The sequence below is a fragment of the Schistocerca piceifrons genome, chromosome X, assembly GCF_021461385.2.
Source record: "Schistocerca piceifrons isolate TAMUIC-IGC-003096 chromosome X, iqSchPice1.1, whole genome shotgun sequence".
Lineage (NCBI taxonomy): Eukaryota > Metazoa > Arthropoda > Insecta > Orthoptera > Acrididae > Schistocerca > Schistocerca piceifrons.
Genome location: NC_060149.1, coordinates 309,692,823 through 309,717,018, shown reverse-complemented (window position 1 = coordinate 309,717,018; position 24,196 = coordinate 309,692,823). Strand labels below are relative to the sequence as shown.

At 45.2% G+C, this 24,196-nt stretch overlaps 1 protein-coding gene across 2 annotated transcripts in view; it reads right to left on the bottom strand.

The window, feature by feature from the left end:
• Positions 1–24,196, bottom strand: part of LOC124722944 (vacuolar protein sorting-associated protein 26B-like) — a 68,874-nt gene that overhangs the window by 27,309 nt on the left and 17,369 nt on the right. For both annotated transcript variants that reach the window (XM_047248108.1, XM_047248107.1), the window contains 2 exons: positions 6,479–6,711; positions 6,060–6,224 (listed from right to left, as the gene is read on the bottom strand). In XM_047248108.1, coding sequence (XP_047104064.1) covers positions 6,060–6,224; positions 6,479–6,711 — 398 coding nt within the window. The remainder of the gene's footprint in view (positions 1–6,059; positions 6,225–6,478; positions 6,712–24,196) is intronic.

The window sequence follows — 24,196 nt, the reverse complement described above, 5'->3', positions numbered from 1 at the left end:
CCCCGCTCGATTGATGGCACGAGGGTAGCCTTTACTAGGCACAGCAATTTTAGGCATCAGGTTGTACCTGGGGAAGACAGATTCACCAAAGCAGATGCTGAAAGGATAGCATCGGTCAAAGTCTCTTCAGACTCATCAATGCTGTCATGTCGTGGAGTGGTTGGGATGGCAGCCAAGGAAAAGCAATCCCAACTCATATTAAAAAAGGCCAACTGGGAGGGCATCCAGGTGAGCGTTGCTGAAGGAAAGATAATTGGAAAACGTCACACAAATTGTCATGAACTCCCTAATGAACTGCAGGGAGGAATCCAGGGCTACAGATGGAAAGATCAATGACTGAGATAGTATTGTGCACCACACTAAATTGTGTCATGGCTCCAGTGTTGAGGAGGCAGAGATCAAGCCCTGCCAGCAGGTCTCCAAAAATTTTTCACTGGTCAGTGGCCGCAGTCCCATCCAAAATAGAGTGTTATGGTCATTAAAATCCCAAGGTGAAGGAAAGGGGAGGGGGGGGGGGGGGGGCAGGAGTTGCCTACAGAGGGCAAGAATAGCAGGAAGCATAGGAGGCTTGTGTGGGGGAAGATAAGGATTACGTATTGTTACCACAAAGTGATCCAAACAGCCACCACTTCCAGTGCAATATGAAGAGGAACTGACAGTTTCTGAGTGGACCAAGGTACAGACACCACTGGAGGCTCGCAAAGGGCTGATTTGGTTCCAACAGTAGGCTTGGAAACCACGAAGAGTCAGCGAATGAGTACCCACAAAACAATATTCCTGCAATACAACACAAGCTACAGAGTGTAGAGAAAGAAGGGACCGCAATTCTGGAATGTGACAATTGTTAACATTACAGTTCCACTGGGAGTGAGTAGTAGAAGATACCAGATGGACACTGAATGGGCCAGAATTGGTCACTGTGCCAAGTCCATGTCCGTTACTGGTAAGGATGGAGTGACATCCATGACTATGGGGGGGAGGGGGACCCTCATCCCAAGACTTATGGTTATGCATCTCCTCCTCCTCCTCCTCCTCAGGACGAGAGGAGGTGTAGTCGGGAAGAGAGCAAGTCACTGTAATATCAGGACCCAAAAGAGAATGAGCAGCATTGAGCCTCACAGAGCATGTGTCCCATGTCAGACTCAAAGCAACAGGCTTCTTGTTCTGGAGACACCGAGGAGGAGTAATCCTATAGGGAAGGGAGTCACATTCTTGGCAGGTGTCAGAGGAGAAGGTTTCTTCTCCAGCTGTGGAGAAGGAGTGGTTCCGTGAGGAGAGGGAGTGGCCACCACCAGGGAGGAGGAAAGGGAAGGGGTACAGGACAGAGGTAAAAAGGAAGTGGGAAAGAGACGACAGAAGCAGAGGTAACCGTTAAAGTTACAGGGTGGAGATGGTCGAGTTTCTGTCAGCCTCAGAGGAGGATAGACAGTTGAGAATATTGAATTCCTGAATCGTCCTTTCCTTTATATAGATTGGGCAGTCCAGCGAGTGAGGAGAATGTGGGCCTGAGCAGTTCACGTACTTGGGCGATGGGGTGCAATGACTCCCCACGTGATGAGAGTGGCCACAGTCCTCACAAATAGGATTTGCCTCACATCACGGAGATGTGATCGAAGAGACACTGGAAACAGCGCACGGGATGTGGGATATAGGGGCTTCACATCACTACAGTAAAAAATAATTTTGACTTCCCCCCCACAAAAGCCAGGATGAAAGCACCAGTATCAACATGATTGTCCTTAGGACCTCTCTGGACTCACTGGACAAAACAAACACCACACTGTTTCAGGCTAATCCCGAGTTTCCCATCAGACTGAAGGAAGTAGTCCCTGTGGAAAACAATGGCCAGGGTCATATTTAAGCTGTGGTGAGGAGTAATGCTCACTGGGATGTCTCCTAAGCACTTGCGAACACAAAGGGAACCCAAATGACCAGCAGAAGAGGTTTTAATCAGTAGGGAACCAGATCGCATCTTACTAAGTGAGCCAACTTCACCAAATCTATCTTTGATATGTTCAAGAAAAAGAATGGTTTGGTAGTGGCAAAAGTCTCCCCGTCTGTCCTGGCACAAACCATGTTAACAGGGAAAGGGTTTTGCTCCAAGCTGGCAGGCCTGGGCGTCCTCCCAGGGAGTGGGCACAGAGGTGAAGGCCATGAAAGCAAAAGTAGGAGCAGAGAGAGAACCATTCCCGTCTGAAGACACGGCCATGGAAGAGCACCCACAAGTATGGAGCTTAGCACACTTCACGGGCTGAGCATCCACCCTGGTACTGGTACGACCCACTCCAATCAGGGGCTCACCCGGTGGGTGCCACCCAGCTGCAGCAAAGGCTGCCTGGCATGGCAGTAGTTGGTAAGAGTTCTGCTGCCCCAAAAATATGAGCAATCACACCTAGGCAAACATCAGGTGGTGATAGCTCTGGTACCAGAAGTGTGATCCCTGTGTTGTCAGGCATCTCAACCAGATGGGTACACAACGGGAAAGGGGTGGGGGGGGGGGGGGGCGCATGAGGAGTGGGAGGAGAGCTAGGATGGGAAGGGGTGGATATTGGGAAGGGTATGCAGCCCAAGAGAGAAGAAAGGCTGCAATAGCTTTGGGCCCTATGTGCACCACACTCATACCTGTGGGAGCCCTGGCAGGTACATTATACACCATTCGTTTAACAAACATTGTCAATTCAGCACTAAGGTGCAGAGAAGCATCAAAAACTCAGCGGATAGTGCAAAATGTGAGAGATTAATTTCCATTCAACAGTTGCCACCCCACCCTATGTTTCTCAACAGCCCTTGATCTAAATTTTGTCATAATGGTGTGGGTGAAGTTTTGCATTTATAAACACCATGTGTGTGAGCCAAATGTATAAATCTCTTCAGCACAAAATGGCTCTGAGCACTATGGGATTCAACTGCTGAGGTCATTAGTCCCCTAGAACTTAGAACTAGTTAAACCTAACTAATCTAAGGACATCACAAACATCCATGCCCGTGGCAGGATTCGAACCTGCGACCGTAGCGGTCTTGCGGGTCCAGACTGCAGCGCCTTTAACCGCACGGCCACTTCGGCCGGCATCTCTTCAGCATTTCCATGTTTTGCTTAAGTAACAACACCTTTCCTGTAATTCAGGTGTTTTGTGTAGTTCTGCAATTATCAAAATCATCTCAAATTTTTAGCTCACTCAACACTAGTGAATGATTTTGGAACTTTGCAGTGATCTTTGTCACCAAATACCTTCTCAGTGTTTCAAAAATCCCATCAAGCCTCTTGAGACCCTTTCACACAGAATGGAGAAACATCTGAAAATGTCTTCACCTACATTTTGGCTCAACAAACTGGTTCTGTGATACCATACATGCCCTCTACTACCAACGGATTTATTACCGAGTAAAGTGGTACAAATGAAGAAGGGTTAGACTGCTATTCTGGAAAAGAAAGGTACAAATCTAGAACAATCAATTATTTTTTGTGTAGTTTCCTGAATACCATTCAAGTGACCACAGGAAGTTCCTTCAATATGGGCACAACTGACACTGCCTCTTCATTCTCCTCGAAACACTTGTCCAGCAGAGCTACTGCATAGTCTCTAATGAATTCAATCAATGTTGTTGACAGTTAAAACTCTTATTTAAAAACAGTATCTTACCAATTAGGTTATTATTTTGTGGTGTCTGACCTCACCAGCTGTCTTATTTGTTTGAATAGTAAATCATTTATCATCAGCCTGTGCCATTGGCAAGTAATGTTCGCAAAACAGCTTCATTTTTGTCTCAGGGGCCAAAATGATATGCACTGTGAGTAATTATAGGCCAACTGTTGTAATACCGGTTAGATTGTGCATCAGTGAATGTTTCATCTACACAGCTAGTCATCACTTCAGCAAGTTGCTCTACATTATGCCTGAAAGGCAATTCTGAAAGAATGGATGCATTAACAAAACTCCTAAAACGGCGGTAGGAGCGAGCAGATTGTTTTGGTATGCAATAAATTTCTAGCTAGTTGAAATATAATGCCATATGTATCACTACTGTTTCTGACTGAGATGGTCTTATTCTATTTAAATTTCCCATCTTCCCTTTTTTTTATTCAAAATATCCCATCTCTCTTGTTTGTCATTCTTCCAAGTCCTATACTTCTCATCTTTATGTTTCTTATACTCTGTTCTACACTCCTGGAAATTGAAATAAGAACACCGTGAATTCATTGTCCCAGGAAGGGGAAACTTTATTGACACATTCCTGGGGTCAGATACATCACATGATCACACTGACAGAACCACAGGCACATAGACACAGGCAACAGAGCATGCACAATGTCGGCACTAGTACAGTGTATATCCACCTTTCGCAGCAATGCAGGCTGCTATTCTCCCATGGAGACGATCGTAGAGATGCTGGAAGTAGTCCTGTGGAACGGCTTGCCATGCCATTTCCACCTGGCGCCTCAGTTGGACCAGCGTTCGTGCTGGACGTGCAGACCGCGTGAGACGACGCTTCATCCGGTCCCAAACATGCTCAATGGGGGACAGATCCGGAGATCTTGCTGGCCAGGGTAGTTGACTTACACCTTCTAGAGCACGTTGGGTGGCACGGGATACATGCGGACGTGCATTGTCCTGTTGGAACAGCAAGTTCCCTTGCCGGTCTAGGAATGGTAGAACGATGGGTTCGATGACGGTTTGGATGTACCGTGCACTATTCAGTGTCCCCTCGACGATCACCAGTGGTGTACGGCCAGTGTAGGAGATCGCTCCCCACACCATGATGCCGGGTGTTGGCCCTGTGTGCCTCGGTCGTATGCAGTCCTGATTGTGGCGCTCACCTGCACGGCGCCAAACACGCATACGACCATCATTGGCACCAAGGCAGAAGCGACTCTCATCGCTGAAGACGACACGTCTCCATTCGTCCCTCCATTCACGCCTGTCGCGACACCACTGGAGGCGGGCTGCACGATGTTGGGGCGTGAGCGGAAGACGGCCTAACGGTGTGCGGGACCGTAGTCCAGCTTCATGGAAACGGTTGCGAATGGTCCTCGCCGATACCCCAGGAGCAACAGTGTCCCTAATTTGCTGGGAAGTGGCGGTGCGGTCCCCTACGGCACTGCGTAGGATCGTACGATCTTGGCGTGCATCCGTGCGTCGTTGCGGTCCGGTCCCAGGTCGACGGGCACGTGCACCTTCCGCCGACCACTGGCGACAACATCGATGTACTGTGGAGACCTCACGCCCCACGTGTTGAGCAATTTGGCGGTACGTCCACCCGGCCTCCCGCATGCCCACTATACGCCCTCGCTCAAAGTCCGTCAACTGCACATACGGTTCACGTCCACGCTGTCGCGGCATGCTACCAGTGTTAAAGACTGCGATGGAGCTCCGTATGCCACGGCAAACTGGCTGACACTGACGGCGGCGGTGCACATATGCTGCGCAGCTAGCGCCATTCGACGGCCAACACCGCGGTTCCTGGTGTGTCCGCTGTGCCGTGCGTGTGATCATTGCTTGTACAGCCCTCTCGCAGTGTCCGGAGCAAGTATGGTGGGTCTGACACACCGGTGTCAATGTGTTCTTTTTTCCATTTCCAGGAGTGTATGTTCCAAAGCACAATTCTATGCCATGGGTTCTTATATTTGATGCTTTAAGTTGATCAGAACTCCTTCCATGTCATTTTTAACCTTCACAGTCCACTGTCTCATTCACTTTGCTTTCTCTCTCCTTTGTTGCTGTCCAACTAACTTATCTACCTGGAAATAAAATATGACCCTACATGGTAAAACATACTATTGTAATAAGGGTGACAAATAGACAGACTTCGTTGACATAATGTGAAGTTATCGTAATTTGTCACACAGGCTTATTAAAAGAGCCACAAAATGTTATTTGAACCTTTGTAAATTATGCTGTTTTAATTAGGTAAAAAACAGACAAAATGTTAGTTGTTCTTTTCAGAAGCATTATTTTACCCTAAGACGTCACATTATTTTAGCTGTCTCTCAACTCAAGTTTTATATACACGAGCAATGCGAGGATACAAGGTTCTCAAATACACCTTCATACATTACTTACTTTGATTTATTGTACTCAAATTCTATATGTAAGCAGTCTTCTATGCCAACTTCCATTTTTATGCTGTTGTTCATTTCTGGGTAGCAAGATAAGGTGTGAACAACAATATCCATTTCCTTAATTATGTCTGAAAGCCTTCTCACAATAGTAACTCTCAAAAAATACCTGTAACAGAAGTGATATTAACATTATGTCAGTGAACTATGGGAAAAAATCTGAATTTAGCCCCATGACATCAAAAAACTAAAGTACAAACAAATAAAAAATTGACATTATTAGCTTGTATAGAAGGTATTCATGATTCTGTCCACTTAGTAGAAAATCTTATTACTTTATGATCGTATTACATCACGAAATTTTGAGACGTTTCATTAACTCTTTTGAAAATAAATACAAGCAATAACTTAAAATCATCTTACCGAAGTCGTACATTTGAACCAGTGTACGACTCGAAAGGCTTTTCAACGTTAAGGAACTCAAAAGCATAGGACATATTTTGCATAAGTTCACCAGGACGAGCTAGTTCTTTGACTAGAGATGTGAACTCATGATGATTGCCTCTGTCATAATAGAGTTCAATCTGACCAATGAATTCTATTTTTATTCCTTGGTGTTCCAGCTTTGAGCCATACTTTTTCAGGGTTACATTCACCTAAAAACAACAAAAGAATCTTGTGAGAATGTGTTAAATATACTGGGACATTTATACTCACTATTCACGGCCTACAAATAAACAATAACTTATGCAAAATTTTATCTTCATATTGATGTAACTTCAATCTGTCTTCTTTCTTTGTTTCCTATTTTTACAGTGCTCCAGCTTCTCCCAAATTGTCTTTTCCTTTCTTCTGTCCATTTCGTGCCCGATTTCTTATACATGATATATAAATTGGTATTCACACATTTTTTTAAGGTAACAACAACCACTCTCTATGTTTGTGTTACGTTTTCTACTTTTAATTCTTGTTATCTTTTTTACTGTGGAATACCATAGTTCACAAGTCATTCACAGTTTCAAATGAAACTGGAATACAGTGTTCCAGAAACACAAATACACAACAGATTTTACAGCTGCTACTTGCTGATGGTTACATACTCCACATTCAACAACACAAAGATTTAACTTCTGCTACTGATTATTTTGACAACAAAATATCCAATTTAATACCTTTCAAATAGCTCCAATATTATTGTGGTCTTTACACATGTGTTATTGTAGTTGCAAACTCCCTAAATAGTCAAAGATCCTACATTTATGTAAACAGAATTTCTCACATCAAACACAAGGCTGAAGAAGTTTTCTGTCATTCTGCCTGTCATGTAATGACACCAGCAGCAATCTGTAGGACCTACTGCCACCTTAAAAAAATAGGTGGTGACAAAGGGCGATTTGTGGGCAAGGCACTGAGGAAGAAGAGGAAGTTAGTATAATGTTGCAATGATGTCAAGGTCATTAAAAGCAGCTCTGGGTCTTTCAGAAGTGATACTAGACAAAAGAAAACCCTCAGTAGGACCTTAACAATTTTAGTGGTGGTTTGTTTGGACCCTGAAACTACCTTTGTTTTAGTTGCATAATGGAAAGAGCATAAGTAACAAAACACAATGTGCCAATGTGAGACTGGGCAGTCAACAGGTACAAAAAAAAAGAAGCCTGAAACCTACCTATGCTTTCAGTGCTGCCCTCCACAGGTATCAAGCACAAAAAAAGACTACATTGTATATGCACACCAACTTGAGTGGGGTCAAGAAGTTGTTCCGATGAAGTGGAAGAGGGATCAAAAGAGCCAGGCAGAGGGAGGGAGCATAGGACGGTAGGGTAGCTGGAAGCTGGCAGAGAGTTGTGTGTGGCCCACAATGGCACACAGCAGTGGATTGGAAGGTTGAGCAAGTGTAGTAACCCACCAGTTACTACACCTACAGCCCACAGTGGTCTTAAGTCAGGGTACTACAGCAAGCACAGTGTGTGCTAATATTCAAATGATGTTCCCACAACTACCTGAGGCCACCACCAGGGGCAACATGGTCACAGACTGTCATCACCAGATTTGCTGCGTGCAAGCAGCACTACACCAGTGATATCTGATGAGGACAGCATCTCTATATGGACTTGCAAGAGCCTCCGGACCCTCAGTTGTTAAATGTTTTCGAGACATGTAAACTACTTTAATTGTATTCTTGTTGATGTCACTCCATGACCCAATAAATTTTATCTTTTTTACAGCCATGTGTTTCCTTGAGTTCCTAGTTAGAGCACAAGTAGCAACATCAAGGGTCAAATTTTCATGTTTTATGGGTTTGGTGGTTTTGCCGATGTTCGGCTCTTCCATGGAGATTCTACTCCAGTCACTTGTGCAACACCAGCAGGCACACATGTCTGTGTTGTAATGGTTGTTGACTATGTTGATCCAGGCTCAGCTGCTGGATTTTTCACACGTGGCCATCCTCCTCCCCCACCCCCCACACCCACCCCCCCTCCAGCCCCCCATTTTCCGTGATGAATCCATGGAAGACTGGAACACTGACAAAAAGCAGCTTTGCCAACATTTTGTGACATTCTAGGTGGTTGATATGAAGGTTTATAAGACTCTCTTCTTGTCATGGATACCCCCTCATATTTATCACTTACTGTGGCAGTTAGCTGCTCTGCAAGAACCAGCATTGCTTTCTTATGACAATATCTGTAGTTTGCTCTCCTCCTATCACTGCAAGTATATGCATGTAGCAGCTGCACCATTGAATTCTATGAATGTCACAAACAGCTGCAGCAACTGTATTGAGCTTGGGTGTCCAAGCTCCACGGCCGCAGTCTTAAGTGTCGGTTCATCACGGATAAGACTCAGGAGTCTTATGTGCACACCATAGTCATAGAGGCAATTATTTGTTCGGCTCCAGATAACAAGGTGTGTTGGTGGGCCCTTCAGTCTGAGAGCCCTATGTTAGAATTTGTTTTGAATACCAAACAGTTGTTCAAGGTTTCCTGCATGGTGGGCTGCCAATTAGAGGTTTGGAGTGATGTCATCATTGTTGACAAGTGGTGGGCCTCTTGCCACAAATGTAAAAAAAGATGTCATATAGCAGTGGTACGTCCATCTCTACCGTCTATCCTCCTCTTCTTCCCCCACCCCAAGGAGTCATTTCCAAAATCAATGGACGTCTATATTCATACTGTTTCATTGTTATGTTCACTGTTCTGTTCACGGCTGTAAGCAGGGCAGACCAAACTTTTCATTGAAGTATGGGTGACAGATAAGCCATAAAGCCTACAAGTCGACACAGGGGCCACTGCCTCTCTCCTCAATTCACAGTAGTACACCTGGCAAGGGTCCCAACCATTGGCATGCACAAGAGTTGGTAGGTAAGCTAGCATAAACAGCAGATTCCAATTCATGGTCAACACAGTTTACAAGTCAGCTTTCCGTCCCATTACATACTTAGTGGTTAACAATGCGAGTACTAAAAATTTCTTTGATCTAGATGTCTCTGCTGCTTTTGGCTTTTCTACTCCAGATGCAGTGCATCTGGTGTCAAATCAAGTGCCTTATCGTGAATTGGATTCCTTGTGTTCCGAGTTTTTGGATCTGTTTGCCCCAGAGTTAAGTTTTGCTTTTTCTGTGTGCAGCCACTGCCACTAGCTTTATGCATCTAAGTTAAGAAGGAGCTGGACTGCTTAATGTCACTTTGAGTAATTGGACTGATTTCCTAAAAAAGATTACTGATCATAAAGAAGCCGCTCCATCAGCTTTGGCTCTGTGGCGACTTCTAGGTCACTATTAATGCACAGGTAGTTATAGACACTTACTCCCTGCCTCACCTGGAGGAGTTGCTCACAAAGTTGTCTAGGGATCAATTCTTTTCGAGAAGAAACTTGGCCCAAGCCTACCTTCTGATTCCATTGGACAAGGCATCAAAACAGATGCTTGTTGTTAATACACCTTTCAGCCTCTTATCAGTATCAAATGCTAGTGAGCCTGCCATCTCTTAACCTTTTTTTTGAACAGGTTACAATGGCTGTCCCTCACTGCGTTAATTATCTTGATGATATCGTCACGATACGTGCTTCCTCAGAGCACAACTTCCTCTCTCTGTTTACTGTTCTACAAGCCAAGAGCCTCAAATTTAATCTCAGTAAGTCTCACTTTTCCCTACCTTCCATTTTTTATTTTGGTCATGAAATTGACTGGTAGGACATGTACCTGATGAAACAACATGCAGCCGATATTAAGGTTTTGCCCCCATCCCTCTAATTTATGAGAATTTCAGAAATTCTTTGGCAAAATTGCATATTATGACAAGCTTATTCCCGCAGCAGCTGCTACTGCCCACCCTTTGCATCTGCTGCTTCGGGAAAGTGCTACTTTTGTTTGGTCTGCAGCCTGTGAGCATGCTGTTGTGCAGCTTAATGACAGTCTTCGCTCTGCACCATGTTTGCAACATTTCAATCAGGCAAGCATCTGGTCCTGGCCACAGAGTGGCTGTGGCCTTTCGTCATTCAGATGACTCCAAACAGCTCTGTGTCAAAAATACTCAACTTAGAAACATTATTCTCAGGTGAATGAAGAAGTGCTTGATATTGTCATTGCCTTAAAAAAAAATTCATTTAATTGCCGACCACAAATACTTGGTTCGCCTGTTTAGTCTGACAGCATCCTTACTGGACAAAGCCACTTATTGTTTTCCACATTGGGCTCTGTACTTGTACCAATACAATTATGAGATCCATTTTCATCCTACACTGCAATATGCGAACACTGGTGCTCTGTCCCAGCTCTCCATGGGCCAAACCCCTCATTCGACCAGGAAGAACTGCTTTGTTTCCAACTGGAGACAGAGGTGAGGCACTAGGTGGATGGCTTCCCAATCACCAGTTCCTGTATTGTCTCTGCTGTGGTGACAGATCAGAGCTCCGACAGTCATACCGTCATACCCATGATACAACATGGGTGGCCTAACCATCCACCAGGCTGGGCATCTGAACCGCTTCAAAATTTGTGTGTGTTGTGCCATCACCTCTGCCTCTTGGATGGTGTTATTCTCCTGTTAATGGAAGGGTTTACTCCCCACATCGTGGTTCCAGTGGCTCTGTGGTGGGAGGTTCTACACTTCTTATACCAGCGTCACTGGGGACTCACTCTCTCTCTCTCACACACACACACACACACACACACACACACACACAGCAATAGACACTCCACCACTCCACTACATGTTTTGGCCAGGCATTGATCGGAAGGTGGAATACCTCATCCAGCCTGTCGGAAGTGTATGAGTCAGCATGTGGCACCATGCACTGTTTATCCACCATGACTGGCCCCAACGCAGGAAAGGGTGCGCACCGATTTCACTGGGCACTTTTTAATCACTTCCTGGTTATTGGTAAGGGATGGTTTTTCTCATTTTTTAAGTTGACAATCACAAACGCAGCTGTTAAGGTCATGTTGAAGATATTCTCCACAAAAAGCTTGCCTTCAGACAATGATCCTCTGTTCATGGCACCGTCTTTCAAGGACTTTTGTACACAAAATGGCATTTGCCACATCACAGTACCTCCCTTCTATCTTCAATCAAATGGCAAGGCAGAACACCTTGCCTGAATGCTTAAGATGCACATATGCAAGTATGTAGATTTCTTAGCTGAAGAGGCGCTCTCACTTTTTTTAAGCTCTCAGCATGACGTCAACTGGGACCAGGAGCCCAGTGAGCTCCTGCATGGCTGTCAGTTGCAGACACTGCTCAACCTCTTGCTGCTGGGCAGGCATCCTCAGAGGCACCTATTTTGTCGACATTTGTGCCCACAATACGCCGGGCCAGGCCAGGGCATTTGGGTATCAACAGTGGATTCCAGCCATTATCTAAAGCCAGGGCAGTGGCCACATCTTCATGGTTCAAGCCTATTATTGCCTTGTGGCACATCACTGGGATCAGTTGCATCCCAGGCAGAGCACAGGGCCCCGTCCTTGGGCTGTTGGCCTGATGCCTTGTTCTCTGTCAACTCCGGTTATGCCTGCCTGCCCTGGCAGTTTGGTCTTTGTAAACAATGATGGCAGGTTTACTATCTGTGGCTGGTGCTGGCGCACCTCACTACACTGAGCAGACACCGCCATCAGTAGGGACAGAAGCTGGGTCTCTGTCACCAGAGTCTCTCCTCTCCAGTCTGCTGTAACTGCTGCCATCCCTCACTGTGGACTGAAAATGAGAAAGCTCTGTCACTGGTAATGTCCACCTGTTGTCCCAGGGTTCATGGGCAGTGGGGGTGCCCTCACCCCATATTTGACTGTACATGCCAGTTCAGGCTGATTGGACACATCTCGAGCCTTTAGCTGCTGTCCCTGTCATCACCACGGATGGCATGGATGTGTCTTCATTCACAGTATTGTGACTAGGAACACCTGGTCTTTCCGACCATCAGGAAGGAGGAGTGTCATAACAAGCTGGTTACTACACCTACTGCCCACAGTGGACATAAGTCTGGCCATTATGGCAAGCTTAGCGTGTGCCGACATTCAAACGGCATATACAGAGCTACCAGAGGCAGCTGCTAGGGGCAGCCCAATCACCGATCGCCACCACCAGATCTGCCATGCATGCATAGCACTACACCAGTGACACTCAACATGGACAGCATATTTATATGGGCATGCATGGGCATCTGGACCCTCAGATGTTAGATATGTTCAAGACGTGTAATCTACTTTCACTGTATTCTTGTTGATGTTACTCTGTGACCTAATAATTTTATCTCTTAAATGGCAGTGTGTTTCCTTCTCTTCCTAGATAGAACATAGGAGAAGGGAGACCGGAGAGGAGAGCTTGAGTGTAGAATGTGTGAAGTGCGGGACATACAGACAAAGGTGGAGGCGGGGATGGTGGGACAGGAGTCACTGGCGAGAGAGACCAGGGCAACTGTGGGATTGAAGGATGTGTGATAAGCACAATTCCCATCTATGTAATTCAAGGATACTGGTAATGAGCAGGGGATCCAGGCAGCACGAATTGTGAACTAGCCACATCCAGCTCAGCAGCATGTTCAGCCACCGTGTGGTCAATTTTGCTCTCAGTCGTAGTTTAGTGGCGGCCATTCATTTGGGTGGACAGCTTCGTGGTGGTCGAATCCACATAAAAGTATGTGGTTACGTGATGTCACTCTGGGGTGATGCTGGGTAATGATGGAGATGCTCCTCTGCATCCAGTTTACAGGGATGATCATAGGATTAGGGGCACACATGTACAGCGACACACACTTTATTGGGGCTTCGACTACCTTCGTGCCAAGAAATGGGCAACTTCCTATCCAAAATCCTTCCCATCTCTCACAAAATGGTATTACATCGCTTACCCAATCTACAAAATATCCCAGTTTGCCCACATGCCACATTTAAACATGACCCCTTACTAGACAGGACACACTCCTGTGGAAAACTCAGGTCAAAGACCTGGCCTATGTACCGACACAGTCTCATGTAGGCTCACTACCAAATAGCAGTTCATCCAAATGAATGGCCACTGCCAACTGTGGCAAATAGCAAAATTGACCATCTAGCTGGGGAACACACTGCTGAGTTAACCACGATTTCAGTGGTGGCTTCACAACCTCCGTCACTTGGATACCACCTCCTCCTCCTCTTCCTCAATCCCTCTAATATCAGTTTCTCCAAACCGCGAAGATGGAATTTGTCCTCATAACACATCCTTCAATTCCACAATACTCCTGCCTTTAATTTCAGCTAGTCCTTGTCCCACACCCATTTCCATCCCCTGCTCTACACTCCCCACTTCACTTGTTCTACACACACACACACACACACACACACACACACACACACACACACACACCTCCGAAGTCTCCTTCTTCCTCTGTTCTATCTGCCCCTCCCAAACCATTCCTCTACTACATAATTATCATCCATACATGGCTCCCCCACTGGCACCAGGACGAGCTCATCTTTGCCACATTTCTATACTATCCACTCGCTGCCTCCTCTTCCCAGCTAACAGCTAACATACCGTCTGACTCTCCCAGCCGTCAGCCACGTTTGTCTCCCACACTATGTCCTCCACCTCACCTCACCTCACCTTTCTCCTTGGCTCTTACCACTTGACAACACCTTACCTACTCAAGCTCCACTGCCAATATGATGTAGTTGGCCAGAACAGTGTAGCCATGATAGTTTTTGTGTATTCTATTAGCTCTGAAGGACGAAGTCCAAAACCTTAGCTACATTTTCCATCTCATTAATGTGCAAATCAGCCACATGGTATCTCATATGTTGTTGCTTTTACTACTTCCATTACTTACATTCTCACCAGGACTTCCAATTATCATACTTGGTTTAGATACGTTCATTCAAAACTTTCTTCATTCAGAATATCCTAGATCTGACACCATTTAATAGTGTAGATGAGTTATGAAAGAAGGGCACATCACTTCTATTTCCCATTTAGTTAGGTTGTACAAGGAGCTATCTGGTGCACCTAACATTAAAGCAGACAGTAGTACCTCAGTTATGTCATGCTAGGCCAGTACCATTTCTTCTCAATAACGATAATTTGCACTAGACAACTTATGAGGATTAAAATGGTGAGACACGGAATTGAAAAACTCCTCTTGTATGCAAATCGAATGTGTCACTTAATTTCATCCTGTTAGGTTGGTTAGCTGATTTGAGGGATGGGACCAAACAGCGAGGTCACCAGTCCCATCAGATTAGGGAAGGATGGAGAAGGAAGTTGGCAGTGTCTTTTCAAAGGAACCATCCTGGCATTTGCCTGAAGCAATTTAGGGAAATCAAGGAAAACCTTAATCAGGATGGCCAGACGCGGATTTCAACCATCATCCTCCCAAATGAGAGTCCAGTGTGTTAATCATTGCACTACCTTGCTCAGTTTTCATCATGTTATTTGAAATATTATTCCAAAGATGAGAACACTCAATAGCAACTGAAGAGATAGTCACAGTATTTAGTAGAGCATCTCAATACACAGATTAAATAATTGATATTGTTAACTTCTAAAGTATGGGAGCAAGTCTGTACATACTGTCTGAAGGGCATCACGTTTCACTTATGGTATATTCATTTGTTGAATCAAATCACAATTTCAACATTTCTGTCATTCTTCAGCACAATCAATTTGTGCCATTGCACAGACTAAATTTGTGTTAAAAATTATGTGAACTTCGACATACCACATCCCACTTCGCATATCCAAAGGAAGCAACAATTGAATCTTCCAACACAATGAACATAATGGATCTCATGAGCATTTGTATATCAATCCACATGTGAGCCACCACAACTGATCTAATGATGTCTGTTATTATATTGATATTTTTTAAGTTTACACTTTCTTCGGATTTGCAAAGTGGGACATGAGTATGCCACAGTTCCAGTCATTTATTAAATAAATTAATACAGTGACAAATGTTGAAATTCGAACATCACTTAACAACAAAGGAAAGTCATAAGAGAAACAGCAAGTGTTTAAAACATAACAAATACTGACAGAAACCATCACACAAAAAAGCTTTGAATCTACTTTTTCTACCAGTTTAATATGCTATATCTACATATACATCTGTATTTAAAAATAGAAAATGTCAAGATCTGTGCTCGCTGTGCATAGATGCAGAGAGAACTGATCACAATCAACAAATGTAAAAGGAATCAGACAAATTTCTACATACTGCAGGCCTTGTGGTCAATATGTTTGTGTCACAAAAGATGAGGGATGAGAAGAACCCACCACAGTTCGATAACAATATTAGAAAGTTACTACAAAAGTAAAGAAAGCTGAATGGCACACTCAAACGAAATCTCTGCTGCTGAAGAACAGCTGAACTACATTGAAAAGTGCGTAAGACAGCTACGTATGAAGCGTTCAATGAATTCAAAAGCAGCACAATCATAGTTTCTACGTATCAATTGCTGAAACGAAGTCATCTGTCTAAATGGCCACTGACCATGACACCATCCAAATGGAAGATGATAAAATGAAGCCTGAAATACTAAATTCTGTCTTCTGCAATTGCCTCACAAAAGATGACAATGCATTTCTTACTTTTGCCATCACACAGATGAAAAAAAGTGACCAATATAGAAATAACTGAACTGATAGTGAAAAGGCCACTGGTCCCGATAGGGCAAAATTTTATATCAAATATGCAGAAGAACCAACTCCTCTTCTAGGAACAGCTCACCATAGATCATCAATCACTAGAACAAAGTATGCCAGGTGACTGGAAAAAGGTGTATGTCATTCTTATGTACAAGAAGGTTATATGTAATTTCTATGTACAAGAAGGTTAGAAGGCAACATGTATCAAAATATAGACTTATCTCGCCAATGTCAACAAGTTACTGTTATTCTTTTTCATTTCCAGGATGGAAATTTTGTAATTTTGTATTGAAGCCAAACTTATTTTTAGAAACTTCTTCACATAGCATACACCAAAATTGGATTATTCAAGTTATGGATCATCCACTAAAGAGGACACTGTGACTTACAGGTATAATTTTTCATAGTTTTTGGATTTTTTTTTTGTGTACTTTCAATCTCTGAAATTATTGTGACATCTGCTTTTAATGGACTGAAACATTTAAATAATATGCTTGCAAAATGATTACGAAAATTTATTAGAAAAAGCTTTACAAAAGTAAAACTATGCTGGTGACAATGTATTTCACGCAAAATTTATTTTGTCCAGAATTGCAGAAAGCTATTGTGCCCTCTTGCTATTCAAAGTTGGACCTTGAATTTGGTGTTTTAGCTTAGCACCCAAGGTTTCTGCCTCTAGATGCCAATCACTGCTGATCAAAACATGGTAAATAGTCCACAGAATAATATCTGGTATGCTCCACTGGTTTCAGTTCATTTCTATGCTTTGCACGTACATACAGATGGGTATGCTTCATTTGAAGATTTGCCTCTCTTCTTTATAGTCTGTATTCATGTCATAATCCACAATACTGCAATATACTTGTTCAACAGAGGCATTCGCTCCAAGACTTCAGAAAGAAATATGTTCTTCCAAAATGTTATTGCTAGTAACTATTTCAAAATTAGCTCATCAACATGATTATTTCATCTAAATCTTCCTCCTTGAGATAACCCACTGTCTGGAGGAGTTCATCATTGCTGTCAGCCACTGAAGGAAAACTGATGTGATTTTGAAGTTCTTCAATATCAGATATCACCACTTTACAGAATTTCTAAAATCTCTTCCACAGAGAGTAATCACTAATAACACACTATTGTAAAAATGAGAGTAATGCTTTGAACCAGCACACAAGCAAAACATGGATTGTCATAGAAAACCAAAGCCGAGGCTGGCTAGAGACACAATATGTCCATTGTCGTTAACGAATTTTTGGAACTTTGCCGTGGCAACTATAATTATGCTAACTTAAAACAGTAACTAGTTCTGAAATTATGGAAACCTCTTTCAATAGGAAAAAATATCAAAACTACATTGAACATTTAGAAGGAAAAAATGTATACAGTTCTAAAGGCTAAGTAGTTACATTCAGCCACAATCTTTGCACGACTGACACTTTGTGCATGTCTTGGAAATTCAAACATTGGTCATTATATGGCAGTGAGGTTGGGTGGTTGGTTTAAAAGAGGGCAGAAGGGACCAAATTACAATGTCATCAGTCCCTTGTTCCTAATAAAACAATGCCACAAGTGTGAGAATAAAACAGATGAGACATACAACACAAAACGGAAAGAAAGGAAAAAATCATAAGAACGAAGGAAAGGCAACGAACACTAAAAGGAACCAGAGAGGAAAAGAAAACAACAGAGAGACGCTAGAAACAGATGAGAGTAAAACAAGAAAGCAGATTACAGTGGCTGCCCACGAGAATAAAAAGGAAAAGCCAGCCACTCTGCAATACATAAAACCTACACCCTAAAAGCCCAAGGGTGGAGGACACAGAGGGACAAAGATCAAATGATAAAATCCACTCTCACAAATAAAATGTAAAACTAAATCAGCCAATGAGGCATTGTCAGATAAAATGAGCAGCAACGAGTCCGGTAACCCAAGATTTCGTCGCTGGGCAGTCAAAGTGGGACAATGCACCAGAATATGGGCCACTGTCGACCGGGCGCCGCATCGACACTGAGGTGGGTCTTCACGGCACAAGAGGTAACCGTGGGTCACCCAAGCGTGGCCAATGCGGAGCCGGCAGAGGACAACTGATTCCCTGTGCATGGCCCGCATGGAAGACATTCGTAGTCTCCTTAATGATACACAGTTTGTTGTGCGTACTGTTATGCCAGTCTGCCTCCCAAAGCTGAAAAACAGAGCAGCGTAAGTCAGAACGCAGGTCAGGTTCAGAGATGCCCATCCCCAGAAGCGGTTTCCGTGTAGCCTGTTTGGCCAGCCTGTCGGCAAGTTCGTTGCCTGGGATGCCGACGTGTCCTGGGTCCACACAAACACCACTGAACAACGGGACCAGTCCAGGGCACAGATGGACTCCTGGATGGAAGCCACCCAAGGATGGCGAGGGTAGCACTGGTCGTTAGCTTGTAGGCTGCTCAAGGCGTCAGTACACAGAAGAAACGATTCCTCATGGCATGAACAGATATACTGAAGTGAGATATGGCCACCAGCTCTGCAGTGAATACACTGCAGCCATTGGGCAAGAAATGCTGTTCAATATGGCCTCTGTGGAAAAGGCGAAGCCAACATTACCATCAGCCATCAAGCCGTCAGTGTAAGCCACTTCAGAGCTCCAGAACACTTCAAGAATCGAGAGGAAGTGACAGCGGAAAGTCACAGGGTTAACGGAGTACTTAGGACCAGGCGAAAGGTCCAGGCGAAGCTTCAGCCTACAGCTACGCCACGGAGGTGTACGTGAATGGAACTCGAGGCTAGGTGGTGAAGGGAAGGACTCCAGTTCAGACAGAAGCGACCGCACGCGAACTGCAATCGTTAGCCGTGAACTGAGCCACCTATGTGGGAGGTGAACTGCCATGGTTGGTAATTACAATGTTCAGGAGAGCTATGAATGTGTGCAACGTAACTGGCGAGCAGTTGTGCTTCTCTGATCTTCAATGGAGGGACTCAGGCCTCCAGCAGTACGTTTGTCACTGGACTCGTCCTAAAAGCTCCTGTCGCTAGTCGAACTCCGCAATGGTGCAACGGGTCGAGCAAATGCAATGCTTCGACCAAATGCAATGCTGAGGGTGCTGCAGAACCATAAATCACACTCCCATAGTCAAGGCTGGATTGAACAAGGGCTCTGTAGAGCTGCAGCAGCGTGGAGCAATATGCACCCCAGTAGGTGTTGCTCAGGCAGTGGAGGGCATTGAGGTGCTTCCAACACATCCATTTAAGGTGACGTAGATGCGGAAGCCAAGTCAAATGAGCATCAAAATCCAGACCTAAGAATTGATGTGTCTCCACTACAGTGAGTGGATCGTCATTAATGTATTAAAGTGCTGGTTCTGGATGAATGTTATGATGCTGACAGAAATGCATGACACACGTCTTAATGGCGGAAAACTGGAAGCCAGGGGCTAGAGCCCATGACTGTGCCTTGTGGATGGCTTCCTGCAGGCGACACTCAGCAACTCCAGTACTGGAGCAGCAGTACGAAATGCAGAAGTCGTCTGCATACAGAGAATGTGAGACAGAGGGGCTTGACAGCTGCTGCTAGACTTAATGACCACTAAAAATAGAGAGTCACTCAATACAGAGCCCTGCAAGACTCCATTCTCCTGGATATGGATGGAACTAGAATAGGCACCAACTTGGACATGGAAAGTACGGAGCGAAGGGAAGTTTTGGATAAAAATCGGGAGGGGCCCCGGAGACCCCACTCATACAATGTGGCAAGGATATGATTTTGGCAGGTCGGTTTGTATGTCAAAAAAGATGGCAACCACGCGTTGGCATCTGGAAAAGGCTATGAGGGTGGCAGACTCGACAGACACAAGATTACCAGTGGTAGAGTGACCCTGGCAGAAGCTGCCCTGACATGGAGCTAGTAGGCCATGTGACTCTAGGACCCAACCCTACCGTCGACACACCATACAATCCAGCAGCTTACAAAGAACATTGGTGAGGCTGCTGGGCTGATAGCTATAGACATAAAGCGGGTTTTTACCAGGTTTGAGCACCGGAATGGTGGTGCTCTCCTGCCACTGGGATGGAAAGGCGCCATCGCACCAGATCCGGTTGAAGATGACGAGGATATTTCGCTTGTAGTCAGATGAGATATTTTTAATCATCTGGCTGTGGATCCTATTAGGCACAGGAGCTGTGTCCAGGCAATGTGCAAGGGCACAGAGGAACTCCCACTCTGTAAATGGGGTGTTATAGGATTCACTGTTGCATGTAGTGAATGGGGACTTTCCCTTCCAGCCGCCATTTGAGAGTGCGAAAGGCTGTAGGGTAATTCTCTGACGTAGAGGCTCAAGCAAAGTGCTCAGCAATCGCATTAGCATCAGTAGATAACACGCCATTTATGTTAACATCGGGAACAACTGTTTGAGTGTGGAACCTGAAAAGATGTTTGATCATTGCCCAGACTTTGGAACATGACATATGGCATGCAATGGTCGAAACATATCTATCCCAACACTCCTGCTTCCGTTGTTTGATAAGTTGGCGAACGCGGGCATGGAGCTGTTTAAAGGCTACGAGGTGCTCCACGGCAGGGTGCCGCTTATGCCACTGTAGAGCTCGCCGATGCTCCTTAATTGCTTCAGCGACTTCCGGTGACCACCAACTGACTGCCTTACGCCAGGGGCACCCTAAAGAGCGAGGGAACACGTTTCATGCCACAGAAACAATTGTTGTAGTCACCTGCTCAACCATCACATCAATGTTACCGTGTGGGGGAGATTCAATGGTGACAGCAGAGGTTAAAGTTTCCCAGTCCGCCTTGTTTAAAGCCCATCTGGGCAGGCGACCGTGGGCCTGATGCCGGGGCAGTGACAGGAAGATGGGGAACTGGTCACTACTACACAGGTTGTCACATGCTCTTCAGTGGATAGATGAGAGAAGTCCTGGGCTGCAAATTGATATATCAATGGCCGAGTAACTACCATGAGCCACACTGATTTGTGTGTCGGCCCCAGTATTTAAGAGGCAGAGATCGAACTGAGACAGAAAAATTTCGACGTCTCTGCCTCGGCCAGTAAGCACGGTGCCGCCCCACAAGGGGTTATGGGCATTAAAATATCTCCCAAAAGTAGGAAAGGTTTAGGGAGTTGACCAATCAGTGCAGTTAATACATTCAGGTGTACTGCACCAGCTGGAGGAAGATATACATTGCAGACAGTTATTTCCTGCGTCGTCCTTATTCTCACAGCCACAGCTTCAAGGGAGGTTTGAAGGGGCACAGTGTCACTACAGACTGAGTTTAGGACATAAACGCAAACTCCACCTGACACTAGACAATAGTCACTACGGTTCCTGTAATATCCCTTATAGCTGCAGAAGGAAGGGGTCCGCATTGCCAGGAACCAGGTTTCCTGGGGGGCAATGCAGATAGCAGGTGTAAAGCTTAACAGGTGCCGTACCTCAGCCAGGCGGTGGAAAAAACTGCCGCAGTTCCACTGGCGGATGATGTCATCGTGGGACTGGGAAGGCATGGATATTCAATGAGGCAGTTTACGCCTCAGAGTCACCTGCTGCCACCAACTTATTGCCTGAGCAGTCTATATCCATTGTGTCTGAGGATCTGGCAAGATCTAGGTCCTCAGCGGACACCAGAATCTCCACTCCATCCTCAGATGAAGAGCTTGCAGGTAGCAGTAGTGTGAGTGCCACCGCAATTTCCTTGGTCTTAGGGGACTGCTTTTTGGGTTTCTCTCGCTGCTCCTTGGGTTTCTGCAGCTGGGAGGACTTCACTGATTCAGTCTCCGGGACTGAGGATGAGCATGAAGCCCTAGGACCAGCTGCTTTTGGGTTCTTCAGCCACTGGTGGGTGTCGTCTTTCCCACTAGCAGAAACATGGGAAAGGAGTGACCGAAGGGACCCCTTCCTAGCGAGAGGAGCCTAAAAAGACTTATGCTTCTCCAGTGCAGAAGTGTGGACTGATATCCCCGATGGTTGTGGGGGGAGAGGTGGGGCTGTTGCTCCCGAAGTAGGTGCTTTAAGTGCTGGAAGTTCGGCCATATGTCTTCTCGCTGTACTTCCAGCATCACATGTCGAGATTGCAGACGTCCATCACTTCCCAATACTCCATGTGCCCTGCTCCCCATCTGTGTCAACTACAGAGAGCACCATTTGCTTTGCTCGCCTGACTGCAGGATTCTCCAGAAAGAAGCAGGAGCAATAGGGAGGGAAATGCCCCCCACCATCAAGGGGGCAGGAGTAGTCTCCCGGCTCTGAGAGGTGACTGGGGTTGGCGGAGCTGATGGTGCCAGAACTGTTGTAGCGGCGGCGTAAGAGGATTTCATACGTACATGATGCTGGCGTTCAAATTCTCTCTTAGCCTCAGTGTAGGTCAGTTGGTCCAGGGTCTTGTACTCCACGATTTTCCCTTCTTTCTGGAGAATCCTGCAGTCAGGTGAGCAAAGCAAATGGTGCTCTCCGTAGTTGACACAGATGGGAAGCAGGGCACATGGAGTATTGGGAAGTGATGGGTGTCCGCAATCTCGACATGTGATGCTGGAAGTACAGCAAGAAGACATATGGCCGAACTTCCAGCACTTAAAGCACAATATTGGGGGAGGGATAGGACTTTACATCACAGCGGTAGACAATCACCTTGACCTCCTCGGGCAATGCGTCACCCTCGAGGGCCAAGATGAAGGCACCGGTGGCAACCTGATTATCCCTCGGACCCTGGTGGACATGCCGGATGAAATGTACACCTCGCCAATCTACATTGGCGCGCAGCTCATCACCAGGCTGCAAAAAAAGGTCCCTCTGAAATATGATATTCTGGACCATATATATTTAAGCTCTTAATGGGTGTAATGGTTACAGAAACATCCCCTACCTTGTCACAAGTGAGTAACGTCCATGAGTGGGCAGAGGATGCTGTTTTGATCAAGATTGACCCAGATCTCATTTTGGACAATACCTCCACCTCCTCAAACTTGTCCTCTAAATGCTCAATAAAAAACTGAGGCTTCATTTTCATGAAAGATTCCCCATCAGCTCTCGTACATACAAGGTACCGGGGCGAATAAGATACGCTGCCATCCTTAGCCTGACGTTCCTCCCATGGTGTGGCCAGGGAGGGGAATGATTTGGGGTCTTAATTCTGTGCGTTGAATTGAGCTTGTGAATGCTTAGAGACTGCTTCATCGCGTGTCTTCTGCCCTGTCGCCACCCAGCCGCAGCAAAGGCCACCTGCTGGCAATTCTCCAAACTATACCCATGAAAACTGCGAAGTGATGCTGTGTTTCTATGCAACGTTTTGTTCATGGATGATGCATCATTCACCAATGTTGCACAACTTGTTCTTCATAATAAAGCCCTACTGGTCACTTCCATATATACTTTGGCTGAAAGGACTTGATAAACAACAGCCTCAGTCTGTCAATGCGTGGTGTGGGCTTTCCAAGAATCCCTTCAATGATCCTTGTTTTGTTGATGGAACTCTAAACAGCCACAAATAGCTATAGTTCCAAACAGATATGTTGCCTTGACACACACAAGACAATCTATGTGGTACCAACCTGACAGGCATCCCACCCATTCCATGCAAATATTTACTGATTTTTCTATGAAAACATTTGGAGATTGTTGGATTTGTTGTTCAGGATACAAAAAATCATCTACTTTTCACACTTCTGGACCTGCATGTGTGGAAAATTTATACCCACGTTCTATAAGACCACACCGACGATGCTTCAACACATGAAATGCTGTACAACACTTGCCTGTGCTGCAATAAGCCCAGATAAGATTCAACAATCAGCATCGTCTGCTTGGAATCACTTTATGATGTATATCAACACTCAAGGTCAATATTTTAAGCATTTGATATGACAGTCACAACAACAAACATACAAACTGTACTTCAGTTAACTTTTTGCTTCCATTTGGTGCAACAGAGCAGATATTTGTGGGTCCTCTTCTCCTGGTGGCAGGATGGTGGCATTCCGCACTTATCCTGATATTATTTTATAAAGTTCCACACAAGTTAAGACGTTGAAGGCCTCGTTGGAAG